Source organism: Ammospiza caudacuta, chromosome 5 (genome assembly GCF_027887145.1).
Source record: "Ammospiza caudacuta isolate bAmmCau1 chromosome 5, bAmmCau1.pri, whole genome shotgun sequence".
In the NCBI taxonomy this organism is placed as follows: domain Eukaryota; kingdom Metazoa; phylum Chordata; class Aves; order Passeriformes; family Passerellidae; genus Ammospiza; species Ammospiza caudacuta.
The window spans coordinates 27796749-27818922 of NC_080597.1; the positions used below are offsets into that span (position 1 = coordinate 27796749).

The 22174-nt window shown below is 55.0% G+C and overlaps 4 protein-coding genes across 4 annotated transcripts; 3 read left to right on the top strand and 1 right to left on the bottom strand.

Annotated features, from left to right (window-relative positions):
- The first annotated feature begins 5420 nt into the window (after positions 1-5420).
- On the top strand, positions 5421-6359 carry LOC131557579 (histone H5). Its single transcript, XM_058804907.1, has one exon. It carries the CDS (start codon positions 5585-5587, stop codon positions 6206-6208), a length of 624 nt encoding a protein of 207 aa, XP_058660890.1. The 5' UTR covers positions 5421-5584; the 3' UTR covers positions 6209-6359.
- Positions 6360-8458: 2099 nt separating this feature from the next.
- Positions 8459-13109, top strand: GCAT (glycine C-acetyltransferase). The gene is made up of 9 exons (XM_058804906.1): positions 8459-8668; positions 8756-8886; positions 9474-9575; positions 10094-10240; positions 10526-10680; positions 11191-11273; positions 11652-11823; positions 12232-12353; positions 12737-13109. Exons 1-9 carry the CDS (start codon positions 8467-8469, stop codon positions 12886-12888), a joined length of 1266 nt encoding a protein of 421 aa, XP_058660889.1. The 5' UTR covers positions 8459-8466; the 3' UTR covers positions 12889-13109.
- A 2729-nt stretch (positions 13110-15838) lies between these two features.
- On the bottom strand, positions 15839-16639 carry LOC131558341 (noggin-like). The gene has a single exon (XM_058805991.1). It carries the CDS (start codon positions 16598-16600, stop codon positions 15839-15841), a length of 762 nt encoding a protein of 253 aa, XP_058661974.1. The 5' UTR covers positions 16601-16639.
- Positions 16640-17627: 988 nt separating this feature from the next.
- On the top strand, positions 17628-21141 carry GALR3 (galanin receptor 3). The gene is made up of 3 exons (XM_058805804.1): positions 17628-17841; positions 19064-19435; positions 20021-21141. Exons 2-3 carry the CDS (start codon positions 19086-19088, stop codon positions 20916-20918), a joined length of 1248 nt encoding a protein of 415 aa, XP_058661787.1. The 5' UTR covers positions 17628-17841; positions 19064-19085; the 3' UTR covers positions 20919-21141.
- The last annotated feature ends 1033 nt before the right edge of the window (positions 21142-22174 follow it).

Here is a 22174-nt window from a genome sequence, read left to right on the forward strand (position 1 = left end):
CTTGCCCTTTCGCTGAGAAAAATGTGTTCCTTGAGAAGAAGTCTTGCCATGTGGCCCTAATCCAGTGGTGAGGGCTCTGTGTGTGTGCGTGTGTGTGTGTGTGTGTGTGTGTAATTTTCTTTGAGGTTTTAGTGTATAGTGACCAGTTGCTTCCTTTCTTCAGGATTTGGTGAGGGAAAGCAACAGGAGCCCCCCTGGCCAGAGAGTGAGAGGAGCCTTGCAGTGCTGTTATTCAGCAGTTTGCCCCACCTTTGGGTTTGAGGGAGAAAATAATGTGCTTCACTGCACTGCTCCCAAAATTCCACATGGACCCTGAGCCTCATGGAGTAAGAGCTAAGCCTGGGCTGCATTAGTAAATCCAGCATTGGAAGGGTACATGGCACTGCAAATTGCTGGCAGAGTAAACCGTATATAGAGATCCTGGGAAGATGACAGAGATCATAAATGCTTTCCTCCTCCTCCTGTTTTTTGTGTGAAGCGTGTTGCTTTTATGTCAGGATGGAGGACCTGGTGGTGACTACTACTTATTCAGCCCCATCCCAATATAAATAGGAGCTGTTGTTCTACAGAGAGATCTAATTGTGATCACATGCTGGGGCTGGAGGCAGCATCTGAAGAAGGAAAGACAAAAGGATGGAGGTGACATTGATGTGTTGGCTGAGAGACTGGAGCACTGTGAGACCTGGGGATGGAAGCAGGGTGTAAGAATGCAGTGGCAGCTGAAATGAGGGTATTAGGGTGGCACTCTTTTGCTCTTTTGCCATGGTATTGGCATCCCCTAGGACAAGTGGGTGCAGGCCTGCCCTTCCCTTGGGGAGGGCTGCAGGGGCTACTTTCCCTAGGAAAGGCAGATCACTTTGTTAGTCACAAATTCTGGTAAAATTAGGTTGCAGATTTTAGTCATGTGCACAAGGCCCTTGGGCAACCCAGTGGATGGTGCAAGAGTCCAAGCAATGAGCTCAGCTCCCTACTACACCTGTCAAGCACCAGGGCTTGCTGTTGATGGTTTTTGGCTTCCTGCCTCTGGCCTAGAAACCCTTCTGTCCCTGTGCTGCCCACGGTCCAGGCTTTTCCCTCTGCCTCCCAGCAGGACATGGCCATTGTCTTCGAGTTTGGAAAGGGGCGAGCATTTGGGGGATTTGTCCATGGGATGGCAAGAGGTGAAAGAACAGCTCAGGGCAGCTGTTTTCAGGCTGCAGAGCTTGGTCTTGCCATGGGGATTTATAGGAGCCAAAAGAGGAGGAGAAAAAAGGGTTCAGGACACAGTGTGGTTTTTAGAAAAAATAACCACTCAAACAACAGTCTGCGTAGTTGTACCTACTCCTGGGGGAGGAAACTCCCAAAAGTGGGGACTGGGGGCAAGCAGAGGGTAAGCAAGGGGTGAACTGCACACTGGTCTTTTCACAGTGCTCAGCAGCCTGATGACCCCTCTCTTCCCCTCCTCCTCTTCCCCTCCTTTCCATGGGGAAAAAAGAGTTTGGTATCTTGTGTTTGGGTTGGTTTGTTGGGGTTGTGTTGTTTTTTTCTGCCTTTCAGACGAGGGCTGCTCAGCCTGATAAGCGTGTGGCGCAAGCACGGGTGAAATGTGCGTGCCCCTGACATGTGGTGGAGCTGCCCCTCCTTGAGGCTCTGTGGCTGCAGATCAGCCCCAGCAGGGCAGAGCCAGCCCCTCATCCCGGGGCCATGGGGATGCACCTCGGAAATTGGCGCAGCGTTAATCGGGCAGAGCCTGTGTCATCTGCGTCGCAGCGATACGCTCACCCCGCGTCTCCACGGCCTTATCTCCTGGCAGCAGGGGACCTGGCACGGGAAGAGTGGCTAGGAGAGGAGATGACCAACATGCCCGGGGGTGACGGGCATGATGGCTGACAGAGCCCAAAAACATCCCAAAGCAATGGCTGTGCCCCATCCGCTTGCTTGTAGTCGGGCTGTGGCTGTGAGGAACATCCCAGCCTCCAGCACAGGGAAAACCCACAGCTGTGCAGCACCGTGGTGGTATGGGAGCCAGCATCCCAGCTCACATAAGGAGCTTGGCCTTAAAAACAGCCCATAAATCTTTTAAAACAGTAATCAGTCCAGCAGGCAGGGGTGATGCCCCTTTGCCATTTATTTGTGTCCTTCAAGCCCGCTCTGCCCCTAGCAATGGCCAGGCTGAGTGGCTTCATGCTGGGCTGGCCACACTGCATTGCACACCGGGGCCTCAGAGCTGAAACTCTTATGAGCACAGCTGGAACTTCAGCTAGTTTCCCTGTTTTGCTCTTAAAAAAGCACAGAAGTACTTGGATCCGAGTACCACCAAGACCAAGTTCCACTGCTGGGGATTTTGAGTCTCTCTGAAATGGAAACTGGGTAAAATGAAATGTTATCTCTGACATTAATTACCAGAAGCCCTGGTGCTCCCAAAAGCCTATGAACAGCTGTCCTGCCCCTACAAGGCAGGGGCTATTACCCCATGGATCTGTAGCACAGCCACAGTGGACATGGTTTGACCATTTAAGACGAAATCTGCAGCTGGAAATGTGTAAATCCCCATGGGGTCTGGTTGAACTCAGTGCAGGCAGGGAGGAGAAGGTAAACAGGATTACAGAGAGGATTCTTCTGCCAGGCTCTGTCCTCTGGGATTTGTTGGAGATGTGGGATTTCCCAATTTCTGCAGAATAATGCCAGAAAGGGAAGGCTTGGGAGGTTTGGAGTGGTTGGGTAGCAACTCCTGAGGAGAAAAGTGGATGCAGGGGGTAACCCACCCCATCCTGGGCATGGTGGAAGGTTCCTGTGGCCAAAAATACAGGCTTGAACCCAAGATGGCCTTGGTGGCATGGTGTGCCTATGGGAAAACCTCTTCCTTCTGGATGAGTCCCCTGTGCTGCCTGCAGTGGGGTGCCAAAAGCACTGTACCCACTTCCCAGAGGCATCAGGGCTTGCATTGCTTGGCATCTGCCTTCAACCTCCAGGCCTGACATCTTGCCAGGAGCTGGAAAACCCTCTCATCCTCTCAGTCCTGACCAGTCCGTGTTAAAGATGCATTGTGAAAACAGTGCAAAGTTCAAGGGGTGCATTCCAGTATCAGCTGGGGTGCTTGGGGGTTTGCCTTGACCAGGTTACCCCCGTGTGCAAAGCCAGCAGCAGCCTGATGAGCTGTGACTCCCTGTGTGCCTGCCCTCCAGTGAGTTGCCTGGGGGCACGGGATCTTCCCCTTAGTTTGACTGACTGAAAATAGGGATCTAGAGAGTATGAAAGAGCCAGAAGGTCCCTGCACAGGGGAGAGCATGTTTGTTTGCCAGCAGCGGCACCCGCCGGAGGAGGACAAGCAGCCCGGATCAGCAGCAGGAGCTGCCCAGGTGAGCCAGTGAGATTAGACCCCTAAGGTGCCAAAGTTAGGTAAAGCATCTGCCCTGTCCCTCCCCATCCCTGCACTGGATTGATAATTGCTGCCTGTCTTTTAGGGCTGGAGGCTCTGCAGGCAGCCCGTGGTGCTGTGCCAACCCTGGGGCCAGTTCCTAACCCCCCCTAAGCCTCCTGGTGTCCCCTCAGAGCCTGGCGCGGGCGAGCCACGCGCAACAGTTGCAAACTTGGATGCAAATAGAACCAGATGTGCCTTATCTGCGTGCCTGGGTTTGCCTACGTGCAGCAGCCAGCGCCCACGGCTCATTCCCAGATAGGAAAAATGAGAGGTCCCTCGGACGGTCAAAGTGTTGCACAGAGGCCACCAGAGCTCCTGCACTCCATATGGGATGGAAAGCCATTTATTTATTGCATCCTAAACAAAAACAAACCCCAAGGGAGGCAGGAGGGTGGTTATTCCTCTCCACAATTAGGAGCAGTTTGCTCCTAATTAAATCAAAAAGTTTGCAGGTGCTGAGAACCTTTCCCACTCCCCACATGGAATAGAGCCTGTGAAGAAACTCCATCAGGGAGGAAGGCTCAAGGAGATGCACTTGGTCCTTCCATCTGTGGGAAAGCATCAGGGGCCTGAGTGTCTTCTGCCAGGCCAGGTCTTCACATCAAAGATTCCTATTTCTGTTTAAATGTAGTGATGGGACAAGGGAGAATGGCTCTAAACTGAAAGAGGGCAAGTTTAGATTAGATATAGGAAGAAATTCTTTACTGTGAGTGTGATGAGGCACTGCAACAGGTTGCTCATGGAAGTTGTGGACGCCTGGAAGTGTTTAAGGCCAGGTTTGATGGGGCTCTGGGCAACTTGGTCTAGTGGAAGGTGTCCTTGCCCATGGCAGGGAAATTGGAACTGGATGATCTTTAAGGTCCCTTCCAACGCAAACAATCCTATGATTCTATTGTTCTATTTCTATTATCTCAATTTCTACTATTTCTATTATTTGAATTTCTGCATTTATATTTGTATTTATATATATATATATACATTGATGTTTTATTGATGCACACTTCTGTGTGTCCCTGGCTGGTGGTTTTCATGGACCTGGACACCCAGGGCACTCAGAGGCTGTTGAGAGGTGCTCACTGTGTATTTTAATGCTAAACTGAAGCACTGGGAGGTTTGGCTCAACTCTGAGCCCAGCATGGCATGTTGGTGGGCACCAGGTGGCTGCACCCGCGTGTTTTTAAAAAATAAGGGGAAAACATCATCTAAATCCTACAGGCAAGATGAAGATAGTGGCTATATTTAATCTCCCAGGAACAGCCGACCGCTCACCCAGCGGGGAAAGGATGTCTGGCTGATTGCCACTATGTCCCTGCTCTGTCCCCACACTAGGAGTTGTGTGTGTCTTCCAAAACAAGGAGACAGCCTGTTATTTGTGACCCCTCACCATCCACATGCAAGGGCTGAGCTGGTGTTTCTAAAGCATGGAGTGGAGAGCAAAGGGGCAGAAGAGGGAGTAGTGGCACTTGGCCATGGGGTATTGCTGCTGAGCTGACTTGTGCCCAGTGCTCCCCGTTTTCTCCTTGGTGCCGTGCCCAGCGTCTTCTCTAGTGTCCCTTCTTGCTCCCTTAATATGTTCCATAGTGTATTTCCTTGTCCCCTGATATTTTTCCAGCACATCCCTTGTGTTGCCCGTAAATGTCCCTGTGTCTGCCCTGTGTCCCTCTGCATCTCTTGATGTTGCTCTGAATATCCCTGACATACCAGTGTCCCCAATGTCCCCCCAGTGTGCTTCTATGTCCCTACACGATGTTCTTCCAAATGCACCTTGTACCTGAGTGCCCCACTAAATGTCCCTTACAAGTCCTCGCTCATATCTGTCTCCCGCTAATCCCACCGTTGTCCCTCCTGGTCCCCACCATGTATTCCCCCAAATACTGTTGTTTACTGCACCGTGTCCCCGCACTGTCCCTGCGGTGGCTCGGGTCAGGGCGTGGCAGGGGACACGCGGGGACACGGGCGGCGCGCGCGGGGCAGTCCTCCCCGCGGTCCGCACCGCGGCTTTAAAGGGAGCCCGCGGCGGGCGCGGCCGCAGAGGCACCGGAGGGGGCACCGACGGGGGCAGAGCGGCACCGGCTCTGCTGCGGCTTCGCGCACCCACCGCTCCCTTCCAGCCTCTCCCCGCCCCGGGGCGGGGGTCCCAGGCCGTGCGGGCGTAGCGGGGCATCGCGGGACGAAGCACTCGCCATGAGCGACAGCCCGATCCCACTGCCACCGGCTCCGGCCACCAAGCCCAAGCGGGCTCGCTCAGCCCGGCGGCCAGCAGCCCACCCTGCGTACTCGGACATGATCAAGGCAGCCATCCGGGCCGACAAGAGCCGCGGCGGCGCGTCCCGGCAGTCCATCCAGAAGTACGTGAAGAGCAACTACAAGGTGGGCCAGAACGCCGACGTCCAGATCAGGCTGGCCATTCGGCGCCTGCTGGCCACCGGAGTCCTCAAGCAGACCAAAGGAGTTGGTGCCTCCGGCTCTTTCCGCCTAGCCAAGCGGAAGAGGTCTCCATCCAGGAAGAGGTCTCCGTCCAGGAAGAGGTCTCCGTCCAGGAAGAGGTCTCCTTCCAAGAAGAGGAAGAAGACAGCCAGGAGATCCACTTCGCCCCACAAGCCAGCTAGGTCCAGGAAAGCCAGGTCCCCGGCCAAGAAGCCCAAGTCTGCCGCCAGGAAGGCCAGGAAGAAGTCAAGGAGCCCAAAGAAAGCCAAGAAGCCAAAGACTGTTAAGGCCAAGTCCCTGAAGACGTCCAAGCCCAAGAAGGCAAGGCGGTCGAAGTCCAGAGCCAAGTCCAGTGCCCGCAAGTCGCCCAAGAAGAAGTGAGAAGTCTAGAGGCGTTTCGGTACTCTCCCCATTGGTTCTGTAAATAGCTGTTGCCTTTCTCCTGCATTTTATAAAGAATTGCTCTATTCATGAATTGAAATAGCTGAAACAAGGCAGTTGATGAATGAAAAAAAACAATTTTAAAGTGTTACTGGTCTGGGTTTTTATTCTGCTATCTCAAAAATTTCTTGTGTGTCTGGTGTCTGTTGGTTTTATTAATGCTGGAGTGCTTGTTGTGCGTTGGGAGTGATGGTGACTCTGTGTGCCTGTTGGGGTTGTGCAGGATTTCAATCCCTGGTCCTGCTGCAGCTCCTGGGGGGTTATGAGTTTGTTGGGGCTGGGCAAAGACATGGGTGTGGAAGCCAGAAAAAATGGCTGCGAAAGCCCTGGCCTTCCCCAGAGGAGGAAAAGGGGTCTCTGTTCCCTCATCCAGTGCTGCAGATCCCCACCATGGGGATGAGGTGAGGAATGTTGGGCTGCTGGGTGTGAGGTCAAGCTGGCACTGGAGATAACCGGGCTGCCTGCCAGCCTGTGGAGCTGCTCAGCACAGCTGGGTGGTGGCAGGGACTTTTGGGGCAGGGATGGGACAGAGAAGATGGAGTGGGGCCAGAGTCTGTCCACATTGGCTTTCCAGGAGTTGAAGGTGTCCATTAAGTGGGAAGTGGGATCACCGTGGGGAGCAAGGACAAACACAGCCATAAGCATCTTTGCTCCCCATGGAGGAGCACCCTGAGGCAGTGGACAGCTCTGCAGTTGGGATGTGGTGGGCAGCCAGGGCAGGGTGAGGCAGAGCTGCTGGGCTCAGCCCTGCTGTGACCCGAGGGCTCTGGCTTTGTGCCCAGTGGGGGCTGGAACGACTCCAGGGCCTGCCTGTCCCCTGCCAGAGCCCCTCCCTGGGCTGGGCTGGTGATCCTGACAGCCAGGGCTGGCAGAGAGCCTGTGGGCTGGCCTCACTGCTCAGCAAGTCTCAGGCAGGGGCTGCCTAATCCCTCTTGGCTAGAGACAGATAAACTTCTCGACCATCAGGATCCCAAACCACCTGGGCCAGGAGCTCCGAAATCCCTGGGGCTCTGGGTGCCCAGGGCCCTTGGACTTGCTGTGCCTAACTGTCATATGCCCAGGGTCTTCACCCTCTCCTGATGGCTCCCAAATCCTTCAGCCTGTTCTTCCTAAATCACTTGGGCAAATGGTGCCTGAGTCCTTTAGCCATTAACAATTCCAAATTCAATACTTCAGGATACTGAAATCGTTGGCCTGGATGCACCTAATCCCTGTGGGCTCTTGCTCCTAAGACCCTTGGATCAAAGGCTACCAGAACACCTAGACTGAAGACCCTGAACACTTTTCAAGAGCCTGGTACCTTAGTCCCCTGGAATGAGTGGTCTGGCCACAGAACTCCCCAGTCAGCTGTAGTAGAGGAAGGACATACCTAATCCAGACAGAACAGAGAAGTTGTGGATGCCCTATCCCTAAAAGTACTCAGGCTGAGTTTTGATAGGGCTCTGACCACCTTGGTGTAGTGAAGGTGTCCCATCCCATGGCACAAGCTTGGAACTACATGATTTTTAAGGTGCCTTCGAACCCAAACCATTCGATCATTCTATGGCCCTTTGTGTCTAAAGCCACTGAGCCTATAGTTTACAAACACTTTTGGCCAGAGGTGCTCAAATCTCTTGGGTCTAGGTATTCTAATTTTCACCTGGTAAATCCTAAACCTCTCTGTCCAATGGATTGTTGGTCGCCTCAATTGGATACGCCCACATACCACAGACCCATGGCTCATTACCCCCAGTGGTAGGCACCCATTAATCACCTATCTGCAAGGATCCAAGTCAGCTGTGCTGAGGACCCCAAATCCCTAGGCAGAGGCACCTAATGCTCCTGGGCTTGTTGATCCTTGAGGTCCGTGATGCCCTGTTGGTATGAAATCCCTCAGACCCTAGTAAGCGACCCCATTACAGTTCCTAAATCTCACGGATGGCGTTCTCCCAAAATCCCTCAGACTCCGGGCTTCACATATCTGGCTCTGCGGTGCCTAAACCCCTTGGGACAGATCCTCTCCTCCAAAGAAGACGCCGAACGCCTCCTAGAGAAGGCGCCCAAGCGCTCCGAGCCGCTGCAGCACGGCCGGCGCTCGCCCCGCCCACGGGGGGCGGTGCCCCGGCGGCCAATGGCCATTGGTCAGTAATTAACCCGTGGGTAATTAGCGGCGGTGGGGCGCGGGGCCCGCCCCCGGGCGTGCGGGGCGGAGCGCCGGGATGTGGCGGACGGTGGCGGTGCGGGCGCTGCGCGGGGCCGGGGCCGGGGCCCCCCGGGCCGCGTCGGGAGCGGCGGCGGCGCAGCTGCGGCGGCGGCTGGAGAGCGAGCTGGAGGAGATCCGCGGCGCCGGCACCTGGAAGAGCGAGCGCGTCATCGCCTCCCGGCAGGGTCCCCACCTCCGCCTGGCGGGCGGCGGCGCCGGTGCGTGCGGGGGGCGCGGAGGGGAGGAGGAGGCTCCCGGTCCTTTCCCTCGGTGCCATGCCCTTGCTTTCTCTTCTGCTCCCGCAGGGATCATCAATTTCTGCGCCAATAACTACCTGGGGCTTTCCAGCCATCCCGAGGTGATCCGTGCCGCTGTGGAAGCCCTGGAGAAGTTCGGCGCCGGGCTCAGCTCCGTCCGCTTTATCTGCGGTACCCAGGTAGCGGGCAGCATCCCTTCCCCTGCCCCGCGGGCCTTTCGCAGGGTGTCCACGTAGACTCCCCTCTCGGCATGCGTGCGCCGCGCTAACTTACACGTGGCCCCGTGAGAAAAGGAGCCTGCCAAAAATCCCCACTAGCCAAGCATCTGGAAATACGCCAATTTAAACCATTACAACACCTGAGAGCAAAGAAACTGAACATCCCTCTGAATTCAGAAAATAAATGTCTTTTTCTCTCTCTTTCGGGTCAAAATTACAATGAACCTGATTTGAAGTGGCTCCATCAGCCCAGTTTATCCCTGCTGGAGCCTTTTTTGAGTGCTGCGTGGTTAAGTGCAAAGAACAAGCAGAGCTTCTCCCTTGTGCATGGGGAGCTTGGAGTCTCCCTGCTGAGCTTTGGCGTCCAAACCCATAATTATACTTTAGGGCTGCATTTGCTGAACACAATTATCTTCTCCCACGCACACACACCTTTTCTGGATAAAACCTGTCTGTGTCCTCCCCTTTCAAGTCAGCATTTAACAGCAGTGGGCAAGCAAGGACTCGTGCTAGCCCAGTGTTGACTCCTGCTCCTCTCTTCTCTTTAGAGCATACACAAGGACCTGGAGGAGAAGATTGCACGTTTCCACCAGCGGGAAGATGCCATTCTCTATGCCAGCTGCTTTGATGCCAATGCTGGTATCTTTGAGGTTCATGAGGCTTCCCTTGTGTTGTGCATGGAGGAGGGAGGTGACAGCAATGTGGCTGCCATGCCTCCAGAGGCTCTGCTGTGAGCTCTGTGCACCAGAAAGGATGGCAGTGGCTGGTGGTGAGGAGCCTGCCTTGGGGCCCTTGCACCAGGGAAGCCATGCAGAGGCATTTAACCACCCTCATCTCTGCTGGCTCCAGCCTGCTTCTGCTCTTGGGGAGGGCTCCCATTTCTGCTGAGATCTGTACTCCCCCTGAAAGTGTAGGTGAGGGGCAGGGGTGATCTCACATGTTAGGAAAGGGGGAGGGAGATTTTGAGCTCAGAAGCCACAAGCAAGAGCCTGGCATAAAGAAATATGGATAAGGTGACTAGGAAGGAAATACAAAGTCTAGCAGTGTCAGGAGAGACGTGGCCACTGGAATCAATCACAGCCTTGTTCTCTGTACTGAGGGAAGCTGGGAGATGTCAGTGAGGTGGCATCCAGAGCAAAGGATGATCCTTTCTGTTTGGCACGGCCAGGCCCTGCTGACCCCAGAGGATGCAGTGCTGTCAGATGAGCTGAACCATGCTTCCATCATCGATGGGATCCGCCTGTGCAAGGCCAACAAGTACCGCTACAAGCACATGGACATGCAGGACCTGGAGGCCAAGCTGAAGGAAGCTCAGGTATGGAGTTCTGCTCTCACCCCAGCACCAGGGCACTTGTTTAGCTGTGCTGCCTGTGCAGCAGCCAGTCCTGGGGGTGAGTTCTGCCCTTTCCCATGCCATAGGCATTTTTTTTGCCAACAGGCATGGATGGGCAAGATGGCAAAGCAGCTGGTTGTGATGCCAGTCCCCTCCATCTCAGTTAGGCACATCCTCTCCGAACAGGAGTGTGAGCATGTCCCTTTGCCAGCCCCTCTCCTCAGGGTGACATCTTCACTCCTGGGGATGCCTTTTTCCCTCCAACAGAAGCATCGGCTGCGGCTGGTGGCCACTGACGGAGCCTTCTCCATGGACGGTGACATCGCGCCGCTGAGGGAGATCTGCCAGCTGGCCCACAAGTACGATGCCCTGGTCTTCATCGATGAATGCCACGCCACGGGGTTCCTGGGACCCAACGGGCGGTGAGTGACTGCCCTGGTTCTTCCTCCTACCCTGACTAGTTCGGAAGCAAGGACCAAGGTGCTGATGGCCAGCATGTTTTTGTGTGGGGACTCCTTGAAGGCTTTGCACCTCACCTTTGGACTGAAAGGAGATCCTTCAGCAGTGATCCACTCCCAAGTGACAGCTGCTTCTCAGTGTGTAACAGATGGTGTGACCATCTCATCTGGGCACCACCTCTCCTGGCAAGTGCTTTGCTTGGATTATTAAACTTCTGTGTGGGAAGTTTGAGCACTTTCCCATCTCTAAGGGATGAAGAACCCATGCTCTTACTTGATGAGGTCCCAGCTTAGGCTTTCTGCAGGAGAGGAAGGTCAACACTTGGGTTGAACTATTCAAGGGGCTGTTCTTCCTTGTCTAGAAGGAGGGATGCCAGAGACCTGGCTGGCAGTGCTTTGTTTTCCTTGAGGTATCCGGCAGCTTCCCTGGTGCGTGCTGGCACAGCTGATAATGTGATGTTTCTTTTCCTACAGGGGTACTGATGAGCTCCTGGGAGTGATGGACAAAGTCACCATCATCAATTCTACCCTGGGAAAAGCTCTTGGAGGAGCTGCAGGTGAGGGCATTTTCCTATCCAGCATCCTGCATGCCCTAAAGAGCTCTACAGCATCAGTCTTACATTTCCTTCCTCTGCCTAGTGATAGAGTAAAAAATGCATGTTATCCTTTTCCACTGGTGGCATACAGCTTGGTTTGTGATGTTGCTGCAGGATTAAGGGAGATCCTGCCATGTGTCCCTTACACTTTCATCTTTTGCATGCATTTGCCTTTGGTGTCAAGGTGGAAGCTCTTGGTCAAAAGCATCAGCTGTGATGTTTACACCTGTTTTGTACCTAAATTCCTGCTATAGATGCCAGGTTGGCTTTATCAAGAAGCCTCACTCTAAACAGGTCACCCTGGGGTGCCTTGTCCATTTCTCTCTCCTCTGTCTGCAGGTGGGTACACAACAGGTCCCAAACCCCTCATCGATCTGCTCCGCCAGCGTTCCCGCCCATACCTCTTCTCCAACAGCCTGCCCCCTGCCGTGGTGGGCTGTGCATCCAAGGCCCTGGACCTGCTCATGGAGAGCAATGCCATTGCACAGTCTATGGCTGCCAAAACCCAACGGTGAGGGGGCCATGTGGGGGTGGGAGCAGGGGCAGCTTTGTTAGGCATGAGCTGTCTGTGATTTATTCACCCCTCCTTTCCCAGTGATAACTGTGAAGACAGTTGGCAAATCAGGGCACAGGGAAAGCTGCAGGATGTGCCTGTCTGTGTCAGGTAGATGTGTCACATCTGGATGCTGTGTGAGCTGGGGCACATTGTCCACTCAAGGCTCTGCAGTCCCATTTTGCTGAGCAGAACACGGTAGGAGGTCACTCCAAGAGGAGAGATCTCTTCCCTGCACAGAAGATGAAGAGTGGAGCAAACCTTACCCAGTTCTCAGTGGGCAGGGCTCCCAGGGGAAAGAAAGGCAGGGGTCTCCAAGGACAGGGTTGTTGAGGATTTTACTCATCCTGTTGTTCCCTTCGCCAGGTTCAGAAGTAAGATGACGGCGGCTGGCTTCACCATCTCAGGGAAAGACCACCCCATCTGTCCAGTCATGCTGGGGGATGCTCGGCTGGCCTCAGTGATGGCAGAGGACATGCTCAACAGAGGTGATCTGGGGAGGGAGCTCAGTATGCAGACACATTCCCTGAGGAAAGGGGCTGTTGGTGGTGGTGCCCTCCTTCAGAGAATGTTCCTGCATGAAATCCAGTACTCCTCTGCCTTCCAGCTGCATACGTCCTCATGGTCTCCCCCAGATGTTGCTGGCTGCACTTTCTTTCTCTGTTAGGGAGGGGATTTACATTAATGCTCTATGCTGGACTTCATCCCCATTGCTGGCCCTTAACCTCATTTCCGTGCTTGGGAGCAGATGGCACTTGAAAGCCTTGACGGCTGGCAGTGGTCATTGGGAGGGGAGCCTTTCTGTCACCCCGTGCACCTCAGCCTGCCTCCATCCCAGCCAGCTCTGACTCTGCCTGCGCTTCCTCCCCAGGCATTTACGTGATTGGCTTCAGCTACCCCGTGGTGCCCAAGGGCAAGGCGCGCATCCGGGTGCAGATCTCGGCCGTGCACAGCGACGAGGACATCGACCGCTGCGTGGAGGCCTTCACCCAGGTGGGACGGAAGCACGGAGCGCTGCCCTGAGGGGCTAGAACCAGGAAACACCTCTTCAGCACCATCCCTGCCCACAACCAAGTGCCTCTGATGGGGAAAAAGGCCGGAGCAGCACACTGCCAAAAGCAGGACCGTTCTTCAAGAAGGCATCACAGCCTGCACCATGAGTCAGCCAGCTGCTATTGCAGTGTGCTGGCAGTAGCACTGGCAACCAGCACGTGAAAGTGTCATTAAAGGTGTCCTGCAGTGCAGCAGATATTTGTCTGCCTCGTATTTCCTCCTCCAGGAGCTGCACCCCATCCCCATCGTCTCACTCTGTGACCAGACTCTCTGCTATGCCTTCCCTGAAGCCTCAGTCCTGATGCTGAAGCGCTGCAGTTCCTGCTGTCTCCTGCTGATGGAAATAACAGCATTGCTGATGTTGCCTGCTTCTTCTGTGCTGTCCTGTGGGTCCAGCAGCATCACCGTGGCAGATCTGACTGCTGCAGTTCCCCACTGAGGCAGGCAGGGGTGTTTCCCAAGCCCTTTGCAACCTGTGCAACCAACAGCTGGTTAGGGGAAGAGGACATGGGCCCACCAAAGCTCCAGTGCTCCTTTCTCTCCTTCTCACTCTTAGGTGTTAAATATGAGGCTTGCTTGGTCCCCACCTACAAGGCTTTGCCAGTTGCTTCAGTGGTCCCAAACCTGTCCTGGAAAAGACATTCTTGCCCCAGAGAGGCCATCAGGCAGTGGGCAAGCTGAGGTGGCAGAGGCCACAGCAGCATGGGGAGAGGATCTTCATCTGACTAAGGCCAGGGGCACAGCAGGTGACAGAAAGCTTTAATTTTCCTCGAGGCAGCAATCTCTGGAATTGTTCCTCCAAGCTGTGCTGTAGTATTTCAGCTATTCAAAAAGACACAAGTGGCACCTGGGCATCTCTTAGGATTACTTTGTTTGCATCGGTTTTGTTCCAGATCAGAAACTGTGTCCTGCCAGCTGCCCATGTGCGGAATGAGTAGCTGCAGCCAGGGACAGATTCTAGCTGAAAAGGAGTGTGCTGTGCCTGAGTGCTGGAGCACTGGGTTGTATCAGCAAAGATCTGCTCTCAAGTCCTTATGTGTCACTGGGTTGTCAGGGAGCAAACCACAGGGCAATAATGTCTGACCTGAGCCAGAGCGACTGCAGAAGAATACAGGTGTTAATCCAGGATTGTAGGGCTTTACAAGGATGCAAAGGACAGGGGAGAAGTGTGTCTTGTGGGTTCAACAGGAGTACAACCAAACCCTTTTAGAACAGCTGGTAGTGTGACTGTGTGCTGATTTTGTTTAATTTTCCATCCCCCAGGCCCTGAGCTCAGCCTGCTGATAAACTATGGTATGGAGTTCCCTTTCTGTGGCACCAGGCCCTCACAGTGCTGCAAACCCTTTTCAACAGGCAGTATTTTGGCATGGGGAAGGCAGGGAGATTGCTTTCAGGCCTCTCATGCAACCTGGAAGAGATGAAAGTTCAGCCAGATGGGCTCAAGGAGGTTTGAGACCCTAAAATGAATCACTGCTGGTTTGAGCCCAATGCATGTGCACCCCTTGCTCCCCCTACCTGCACAGCTCCATTGCACGCCTGAACCGCCCTCCCTCACATTTCTCTCCTGCTGCTCCCCAGCCCTGTTCTCCCTCTCTCCCCTGGCCCTCTGCAGGCATCCCTGCTGATGCCTCTGCTCCACTCAGGGCAGACAACCCAAGCAGTTTAACCCTGCTCCAGCTTTCAAGTCCTCCTCATTGGCAGAGCAGCCCTACAGATGTGTCTCTGCTCATCTGCAGGCTGGAGCAGCAGGAGCAGCCTCCCTCCTGTGATGCTCATTGTTTTTGCATGCATGTGTGGGCTCGCCCTTCTGCTCCTTTTCTTGCCAGAGGCACTGACCTCCCTCTCCCCTCTGTATCTCCTGGGTGCCTCAGCAGCCAGCTCCCTGCTCTCTGCCTGCCTCAAGGCCAAGCTCAGCAGTAGGCTGGGGAGCTGTCTGGGGAACAGACTGTGTAGTGCTGGAATCCCAGGAAGGCAGGAGGGTCAGATGATGGCACTCTGGTAATGAATAATGCCATACTCATTGACTTGGAGGCATCATGTTAATGTTGAATTGAGGCATATCCTCCTGCTCTTTATTGCTTCAAGGCCTTCCAGCCTAGGTCTGATCTACAGCTTTTAGCTCAGAAAGCAGAGGATTGTTTTGCTGAGTGGAATGTAGAGGCAGGTGTCACTTTTTGAGGATGCAGGACCCACCCTGGGCTCCCTGACCTACCCCATATCCTGTATGCTGCTCAGGCAGTCCTCAGTCTGGAGCTGTCACCCTCTGCACTGTGGGATAGGTGGGAGATCCACATATTTCACCCATTTTACCTCAAAGTAGGGGACTATCCTATCCCATCCCATTTTCATACACACCTAGCCCCAGAAATGCTTCCAGCCCTGGATCATGTCCCACCTCCCACTTCTACTCTCACTAGGCTGCCTTGTTGCAGTCCCAAAATACCCCACAGCCCCATGACTCCCTCCAGCCCCTCTCCACATTGCTGTTTCCACCCCAGCAGTGACCAACCTGTACCTTCTGCTGGAATTCCCTGGCCCTGGCTCCCTGCCTGCAGCCCCATCCAGGCAGGCAGCGGAGCCTCAGCTTGGACTGAGCCAGCTGGGGTGGTGCAAATGGGGTCTGAACCTGCCGTTCGGTGCCATAATTTCTCTATCCCTCGTCCTTTGCTGGAGATAAAAGCTGCACAAGGGCCTCCGCTGGTGCTAATGCCTCACGGCACTGGTGGGTGAGGGGCGAAGCAGCCGCACCCCCACCCAGGGGTTTTGGTGAGACACAGCAACGACCACAGCATCCCCGCTTCCTTCCTGGAGGTTTATTTCTGTTTGGGGGATTCCCCCCAGCTCCGAGGGCGGGTCCAGGCAGATGTTTGCCTTTTCAGGCCTGCAGGAGCAGGCCCCGGGAGGTACCTCCGCGGCCCCCTCAGCGGCAGGAGCACTTGCAGGCGGCCACCACGGGGTAGGGGATGTGCCGCCAGGTGCAGCTGGGGGCCGCGGGGGGCCGCGGGCTCCAGCAGTGCCAGGCCAGCAGCTTGATGCGGGTGAGCTGTGCGGGCCGGCAGGCCATGCCGGGGGGCCAGGAGCAGCCGGCCGGGCCGCTCTCGCACGTGGTGTGCCGCACCCAGCGGGGCCAGAACACGGGGCCCAGGTCCACCCAGGCGGAGGTGAGGCGGCAGGCGGCCCGTTCCACCAGCCACTGCCGCAGGCCGCGGGCCAGGGCCCCCGCCAGCTCGGGGGGCAGCGCTGGGCCGGGGGGCAGCAGCGCGGGCAGCTCCAGCTCCTCCGCTTCTCGCCACAGCTTGCGGCGATACCGCACGGCGCTCTCGGCCAGGTCCCTGCTCATGGACTCCAGGTTCTCCTCGAGGATGCTCCCGTTGCGACCGCGGGGCTGCTCGGTCGCCATCCAGAAGGGGTCGAAGGCCGAGCCCAGGAGCCGGCGCAGCCGCCCGGGGCGCAGGTGCCGGGGCCTGGGGGCGTAGCGGTAATCCTCGGGGGACAGCGACAGGCTGTAGGGCCGCACCGGCGCCGAGGCCTGCCCGCGCAGCAGGTGCGCGGCGGGGTCCGCGGGGCTGGACGGCGGCGGCGGCTCCCGAGGCTCCTCCAGAGGCGGCGGTGGGCCTGGGGCGCCCGGCGGTGGGAGCAGGCAGAGGAGGAGGAGGAGGCAGCTGCGGTGTGCTCCCTCCATGGCGAGCAGCGCTGTGACAGGCTGTGCCCGGCTGCAGGCTTGCACTCTGCCGCATCCCCTGGGTTATCACCGCGTCCCGAGGCATGGCCTTCCCCTTTTCCCTGGTTACAGGCTGATAGGGAGCTGGCGGGGACACCTTGCTCCTTCCCACCAGAGGGGCAGGTCGGGGGGAGAAGCCACATGGTCCCTCCTGCCACTGAGCCAGTGGGGATAATTTGGGCTGCTGTGAGGGGAAAGGGGCCAGTGCCTCCTCCACATCCTGCACCGTCATTGGAAGAGGTACCCACAACATTCCCAATGAAGGGAAGCTGGTGGCCTTTGATCCTTTCTCAGCAAGACTCACCAAGCTGTACGCAGTGCAGTTGGAAGTCCTCAGGGTGCAGGTCCTGTCACCAGGATGGACCTGGCAGTAGGACTGCGTGGGTCACTGTCCTCTCCTGGCACCTCAGCCAGCCCCCATGTGTCTCCAGGCAGCTGTGATGAAGCTGGACCTCTGGAGGTGGTCATCCTGGAGATTTTGTCCTCCCTCCCATACTGTACCACTGATGGAGTGGAGACTGGACTGGATGGAATCCAAAACCAGCTTTCTCCTCCTTCCCTAGGTCAGACATTGTGGGAGAGGCTCAATCTGCTCAGTGCTACTAACAATGAATTAATAAAATCTAGTGAGAGCAATTAATTGCTCATCCTCCAGAGGGTTTATGACCCTATATTGAGTGACAGGGCAGGGGTGAGGCTCACAGTTGTGGGATATTTACATTCCCTGGAGGTGTTGAAAAACACATCCTGAACACCCAGCATTGAGAGGTGGCTGCTGAGGTCCAAGGGACCCTTTCCCCCTCCATCCTCCCTTTTCCACTAGAGAGTGGTGAGATTTCTTTCTGCCACCCCCTTCTCAGCAGGAGGAGCTGGGAGCAGCTGAGCCTGCAGGAAAGCTGGGCAGAGAGGAGTTAACTCCAAACCCAACCTCAGGGAGAGGGAAAAAAAACCAACAGAGAACTATGGATCAGCAGCAAGAGCAGAGGGAGGGAAAAGGGGGAGTCAGAGAGAGAGGAGAGGAGCTCCAGAAGAAGAGAGATCAGAGCTGGTGGTGGGCAGGGGGAGGCAGCGGAGCACCGGGAGGAGTGAGTGGGATAACCGGGCTGCCCAGATAAACTCCTCCGTGGTCTGCGTCCTCCCGCTGCCGCTGCGTGGGCTGCGCTGGACGTCTCTCCCTAAGCTGCAGGCCCTTCCTCAAAAAGGTGAGTACCGGCTTCCAAAGCTGAAAGGTGGCCTCAGGCTTCCTGAGCAGAGACACCCTGGTGCATTTTGCATGCCCAGAGGAGACTGGGCTCCTCTGCCTCAGTGAGGAGATCCATCCCCCATGGGGCCAGATGGATAAGCGGGAGGGTGGCTATAAGTGGGACAGAGGGGACCAAAGACAGAGAGAGGCAGGGACACTCTCTTGGTGTGGTACACAAAGAAGCTGGGAAGCAGAAGTGGCGTGAGCTGAGGGATGGGGGAGCATGGAGCGAAGGAGCTTGCATGACCCAAAACCGAGTTAATTGCTTGTCAACAGTAGCTAGATAACAGTGTCTTTCCTTCTCTGTTTTTGCTCACAGAAGGACAATTTGTTCTAATGATAGCATAACAAGGAGAAGGCTTATTCAGAGATAGGCTGTTGGTGTTCCCTGCCTGAGCACAGTGTTATTCAGGGCTGGAGGAAGTTTTGCAGCAAATCACAACACCTTGAGCTGTGATAATAACAGGCTCATCATGTTGTATTTCAGGCAGCTCCAGGGTCTCCTCCCCATCCTCACCTACCTGCTACCATCCAGCCCTTGATCACTTCTCAGCATCAGGAAAAGGTGCATTTAGTTGCCTTTCCTCTGTGGAGTGTAGCTACTGCACAGGGAGAAAGGAGCAGCCAGCTCCAGGGTGGAGGGGTCCCAGCTTAAGGAGTTCCCTTGGGGTGGGAATGTGTTGGGGTGCAGCTGCTGTGGGGTGTGATCCAGGCATCAATTCCCTGCTGCAGGAGGTGGCACAGCCCTGGGCTGAGTGTGCTGGCACCACTTAGAGCCCATGGGAGCCTCCTACCCCCTGGCCCTGTGGCCAGACCCTGTTGAGCACTAGCCAGGGTTTAGACTTGCCAAAGCAAGCAATCCCTAGGGGTTTAGCAGATTTGGAAATGTAGGAGGAAGGTGGGTGAGGCCAGGTGGCAGGGCAGGAGGGCTCCTTCGGGTGCTGGGAGCAGAGATGTTCTGATGGCAATGTGAATCTGGGCAGGAAAAAGAGGCTTCAGCTCTGCTCAAGCCAGGCAGATGTGGGCTGACTGACCACAACAGCATTCTTGCCAGTGATGTCACGAGGGTCTTGGTGGCACATTTAACCAGCTGGTTGGGACTGGCATCTCTGGGAGAAATGGGAGTATCAAAGGCTGGGGTCAGGCACCTTGTGGCCTATTATCCCTTTGTCCCAATGCAGGTCCCTGCAGTCTGACAGGAAGATGCCAGGGGGATTGAACATCTCTTCTGACAGCCCAGAGCTACGAGCAGCAGGGATTATTGTGCCCATCATTTTCTCCCTCATCTTCCTTATGGGTACGGTGGGAAATGGGCTGGTGCTGGCAGTGCTGCTGTGGAATGGCCAAGTCAAGTACTCCACCACCAACCTCTTCATCCTCAACCTGGCTGTGGCCGACCTGTGCTTCATCATCTGCTGTGTCCCTTTCCAGGCCACCATTTACACCCTGGATGGGTGGCTCTTTGGGGCCTTTGCCTGCAAGGCTGTGCATTTCCTGATCTACCTCACCATGTATGCCAGCAGCTTTACCCTGGCTGCTGTCTCTGTTGACAGGTAAGTGTCCCCTTCCCTTTGAGTTATGCAGCTCAGGGACACTGTGTTTGCCACTCTTGAGCTAAGGGTGGGAGAAAGGCCACTACTTACCCTGTTGGGTGTCCTGTAAGAAGCAGGTTGGGTCTCCCCAGAGGTAGGGCCAGCAGAGCCAGTCTCCCCAGCTCCCCATGCCCTCCCCCTCTAACAAGCCAAGCTCTCAGCCTAATTACCCCGTGCTCGCTTGGGAAGGAGGAGAGTCCACCATGCATAAGCAAGAACAGCAAAACCCCAGGGCAGCAACACAACTCAGAAGGAACAGGAGAGTCCTGTCCTGCTCCTATCCTTCTCTTACCTGGTTCAAAAGATACACTGCTTGCCCTTCCTGAGCTGGCACAGCAGAGTGGGTGATAGAGATCCCAGGCACAGGGCTGGAATGACCCTGATAGTTTTGTGAATTCACTGTAATCCTCCCAAAAGGTTTGGGAGGGAAGAGGTGGGTGGCTGCATGGGAAGGGGTATGCAGATGGCAGCTCCACAGGGCAGGAGGAATACCTCATCTCACCCATGTTGTGCTTTGTCTCTCCTTCTCCTTCCCCTCCTTGCCAGGTACTTAGCCATTCGCTATCCCCTGAAGTCCCGGGATCTCCGCACATCCCGAAATGCAGGAGTAGCCATTGTGGTGATCTGGTCACTGTCAATGCTCTTCGCAGGGCCTTACCTCAGTTACTACCAGATAATCCATTACCATGGTGTGCCCATCTGTGTCCCCATCTGGGAGGACCAGCGCAGAAAGGTTCTGGACATCCTCACATTTGTGTTTGGGTACCTGCTGCCTGTGACTGTGGTGAGCCTGGCATACTCTAGGACCATCAAGTTCTTGTGGACTTCTGTAGACCCCATAGAAAGAATCTCAGAGTCTCGGAAAGCCAAGCGTAAGGTCACCAAGATGATTGTCACAGTGGCCATCCTGTTCTGCCTCTGCTGGCTGCCCCACCACCTGGTCATCCTCTGCTTCTGGTTTGGCCACTTTCCCTTCAACCGGGCCACTTACGCTTTCCGCCTGGCTTCCCACTGCCTCTCCTACACCAACTCCTGCCTCAACCCCATTGTCTACGCCCTCATCTCCAAGCATTTCCGCAAACGTTTCAAGCAGGCCTTCACCTGCCTCTTCTTCCAGAACAAGATCAGGAAAAAGAAGAAGAAGAGAGTTGGAAGGAAAGTCCATATGGTCAATGTGGAAGGAGGTTTTGCCAACAGGACAGGAGATTTCTATGGACGCAACACTGAGGTTACCCAAGCCCCAGAAGGGAGCACCAGGAAGAGGGACCATGAAGGTGCCAGTCATGCCAGAGCATGGACTCAGCAGGTACAAGATGCCATGGTCTCTGTTCAGAAGGAGCTACTGGAGGAGGAAATTTTGGCAACAGCTGGCCATTCCCTAGATGTGACCCCTCTAAGAGAAACTGCTGGACAAGACCAAGAAGAAGCCCTAGAAAGGGGCTAGAGAGGCAAGAAAGAAGTCGCTATTTGCATCACATTTTATGACCACATCACAGTGGTTTTGCTTTCCTCTAGGATTCTAGGATCATCATGCCCACGCCTTATCCCCGCTGAGATGGTTTTATGTTAGCAGTTAGAGATCAGCTCACACATTCAGACCCACTAAGTCCGAGTTCAAGTCCCCCAGAACTCCTCAAACACCTCCTCCATGATTTTGTAGTCATGTCTGAGACCTGCCATCATCCCAGCTCAATATTCACAGTAAACTTTAAGTGACTGCAACAGCTGTCCTTTTCTTTAATTATGTATGGTGTTTTATTAGTGCTGTGTGGATCCTGAATATGTAACCCTTAATGTGAGGCAGGTCTGCACCTGTAATTTCTTAAGAGAAGGTGAAAATTGGGAAGCTTAGGAGAAAGGGGAAAGCTGTGACATTGTGGGACAGCCAGACTTCCACACTTAAGCTGGGAAACAATTACAGGTAGTCATGGCACTTACAGGTGTCCTGAGCCCTGTGTGGGCTACAAAATCCTCTGGTGTCCTCACTTGTCCCCATGCATGGTGCTGGAAGTTGTGTCAAAAGTAAAGGAGTTTTGGCCTCAGCCAGTGCTGTAGGCATTGTACAGTGGGGCTGGCTGACATCAGGCAGCTTGCAGAGCTGTGATGTGCATGAGCAGAGCCATAATCTCCCCCTTATTTCTCTTTTTCTGTTCCCTACTTCTGTTTGCGTAAATCTTTCCTTTTTGCTTTGTCCTGCCCACTCTTAATTCCCAGCTGACATGGTATTTCTTACGCTCACTGAAGCTGTTGTTCACCTCGCTAGAGCTCAGCTCCAAGGACATCCCTTTTTCTGTGTGGAGGCTAACTGAAGAGAAAGGCCAACAGTGCTGGGAATTAGTTTTCTTTTTCCATTCAAGTGCTTGTTGTTGCTTTCTGCACTTTGAGCCTCCCTTGCCTCTCTCCCTGTTTCTGATTTTTCCACCTCTCTCCTTTTGTGGTGGCTGCCACTCCTCTACAGTGGATCTCTTTCAGAAACATGTCCAGTGTGCCTTCCTGGGAACAGTGAGTTCTGCAGCCACCCTCTGCACATTGTGCCATGGCTGGTGGCCAGCCCACATGGTCTCATCATTTCTTCAGGTGAAGGCTCACTCCACAGCCCAAAATGTTGGAGGGAGAAGGGAACAGCAGTCAGGAGCAATGACGTGGCACAGCTGGACACTGCCTGTTCTTGCCTAGAAGCAGCTGGGCTGTTGCTCACCC

Excerpts from the sequence above, each read along its gene's own strand:
- LOC131557579 (XM_058804907.1), top strand. The coding sequence starts at position 5,585 with ATGAGCGACAGCCCGATCCCACTGCCACCGGCTCCGGCCACCAAGCCC.
- GCAT (XM_058804906.1), top strand. The coding sequence starts at position 8,467 with ATGTGGCGGACGGTGGCGGTGCGGGCGCTGCGCGGGGCCGGGGCCGGG. Across the intron at positions 10,681-11,190 it reads TTCCTGGGACCCAACGGGCG|GGGTACTGATGAGCTCCTGG; the intron begins GTGAGTGACTGC and ends CTTTTCCTACAG. Across the intron at positions 11,274-11,651 it reads AGCTCTTGGAGGAGCTGCAG|GTGGGTACACAACAGGTCCC; the intron begins GTGAGGGCATTT and ends CTCTGTCTGCAG.
- LOC131558341 (XM_058805991.1), bottom strand. The coding sequence starts at position 16,600 with ATGGAGGGAGCACACCGCAGCTGCCTCCTCCTCCTCCTCTGCCTGCTC.
- GALR3 (XM_058805804.1), top strand. The coding sequence starts at position 19,086 with ATGCCAGGGGGATTGAACATCTCTTCTGACAGCCCAGAGCTACGAGCA. Across the intron at positions 19,436-20,020 it reads GCTGCTGTCTCTGTTGACAG|GTACTTAGCCATTCGCTATC; the intron begins GTAAGTGTCCCC and ends CCTCCTTGCCAG.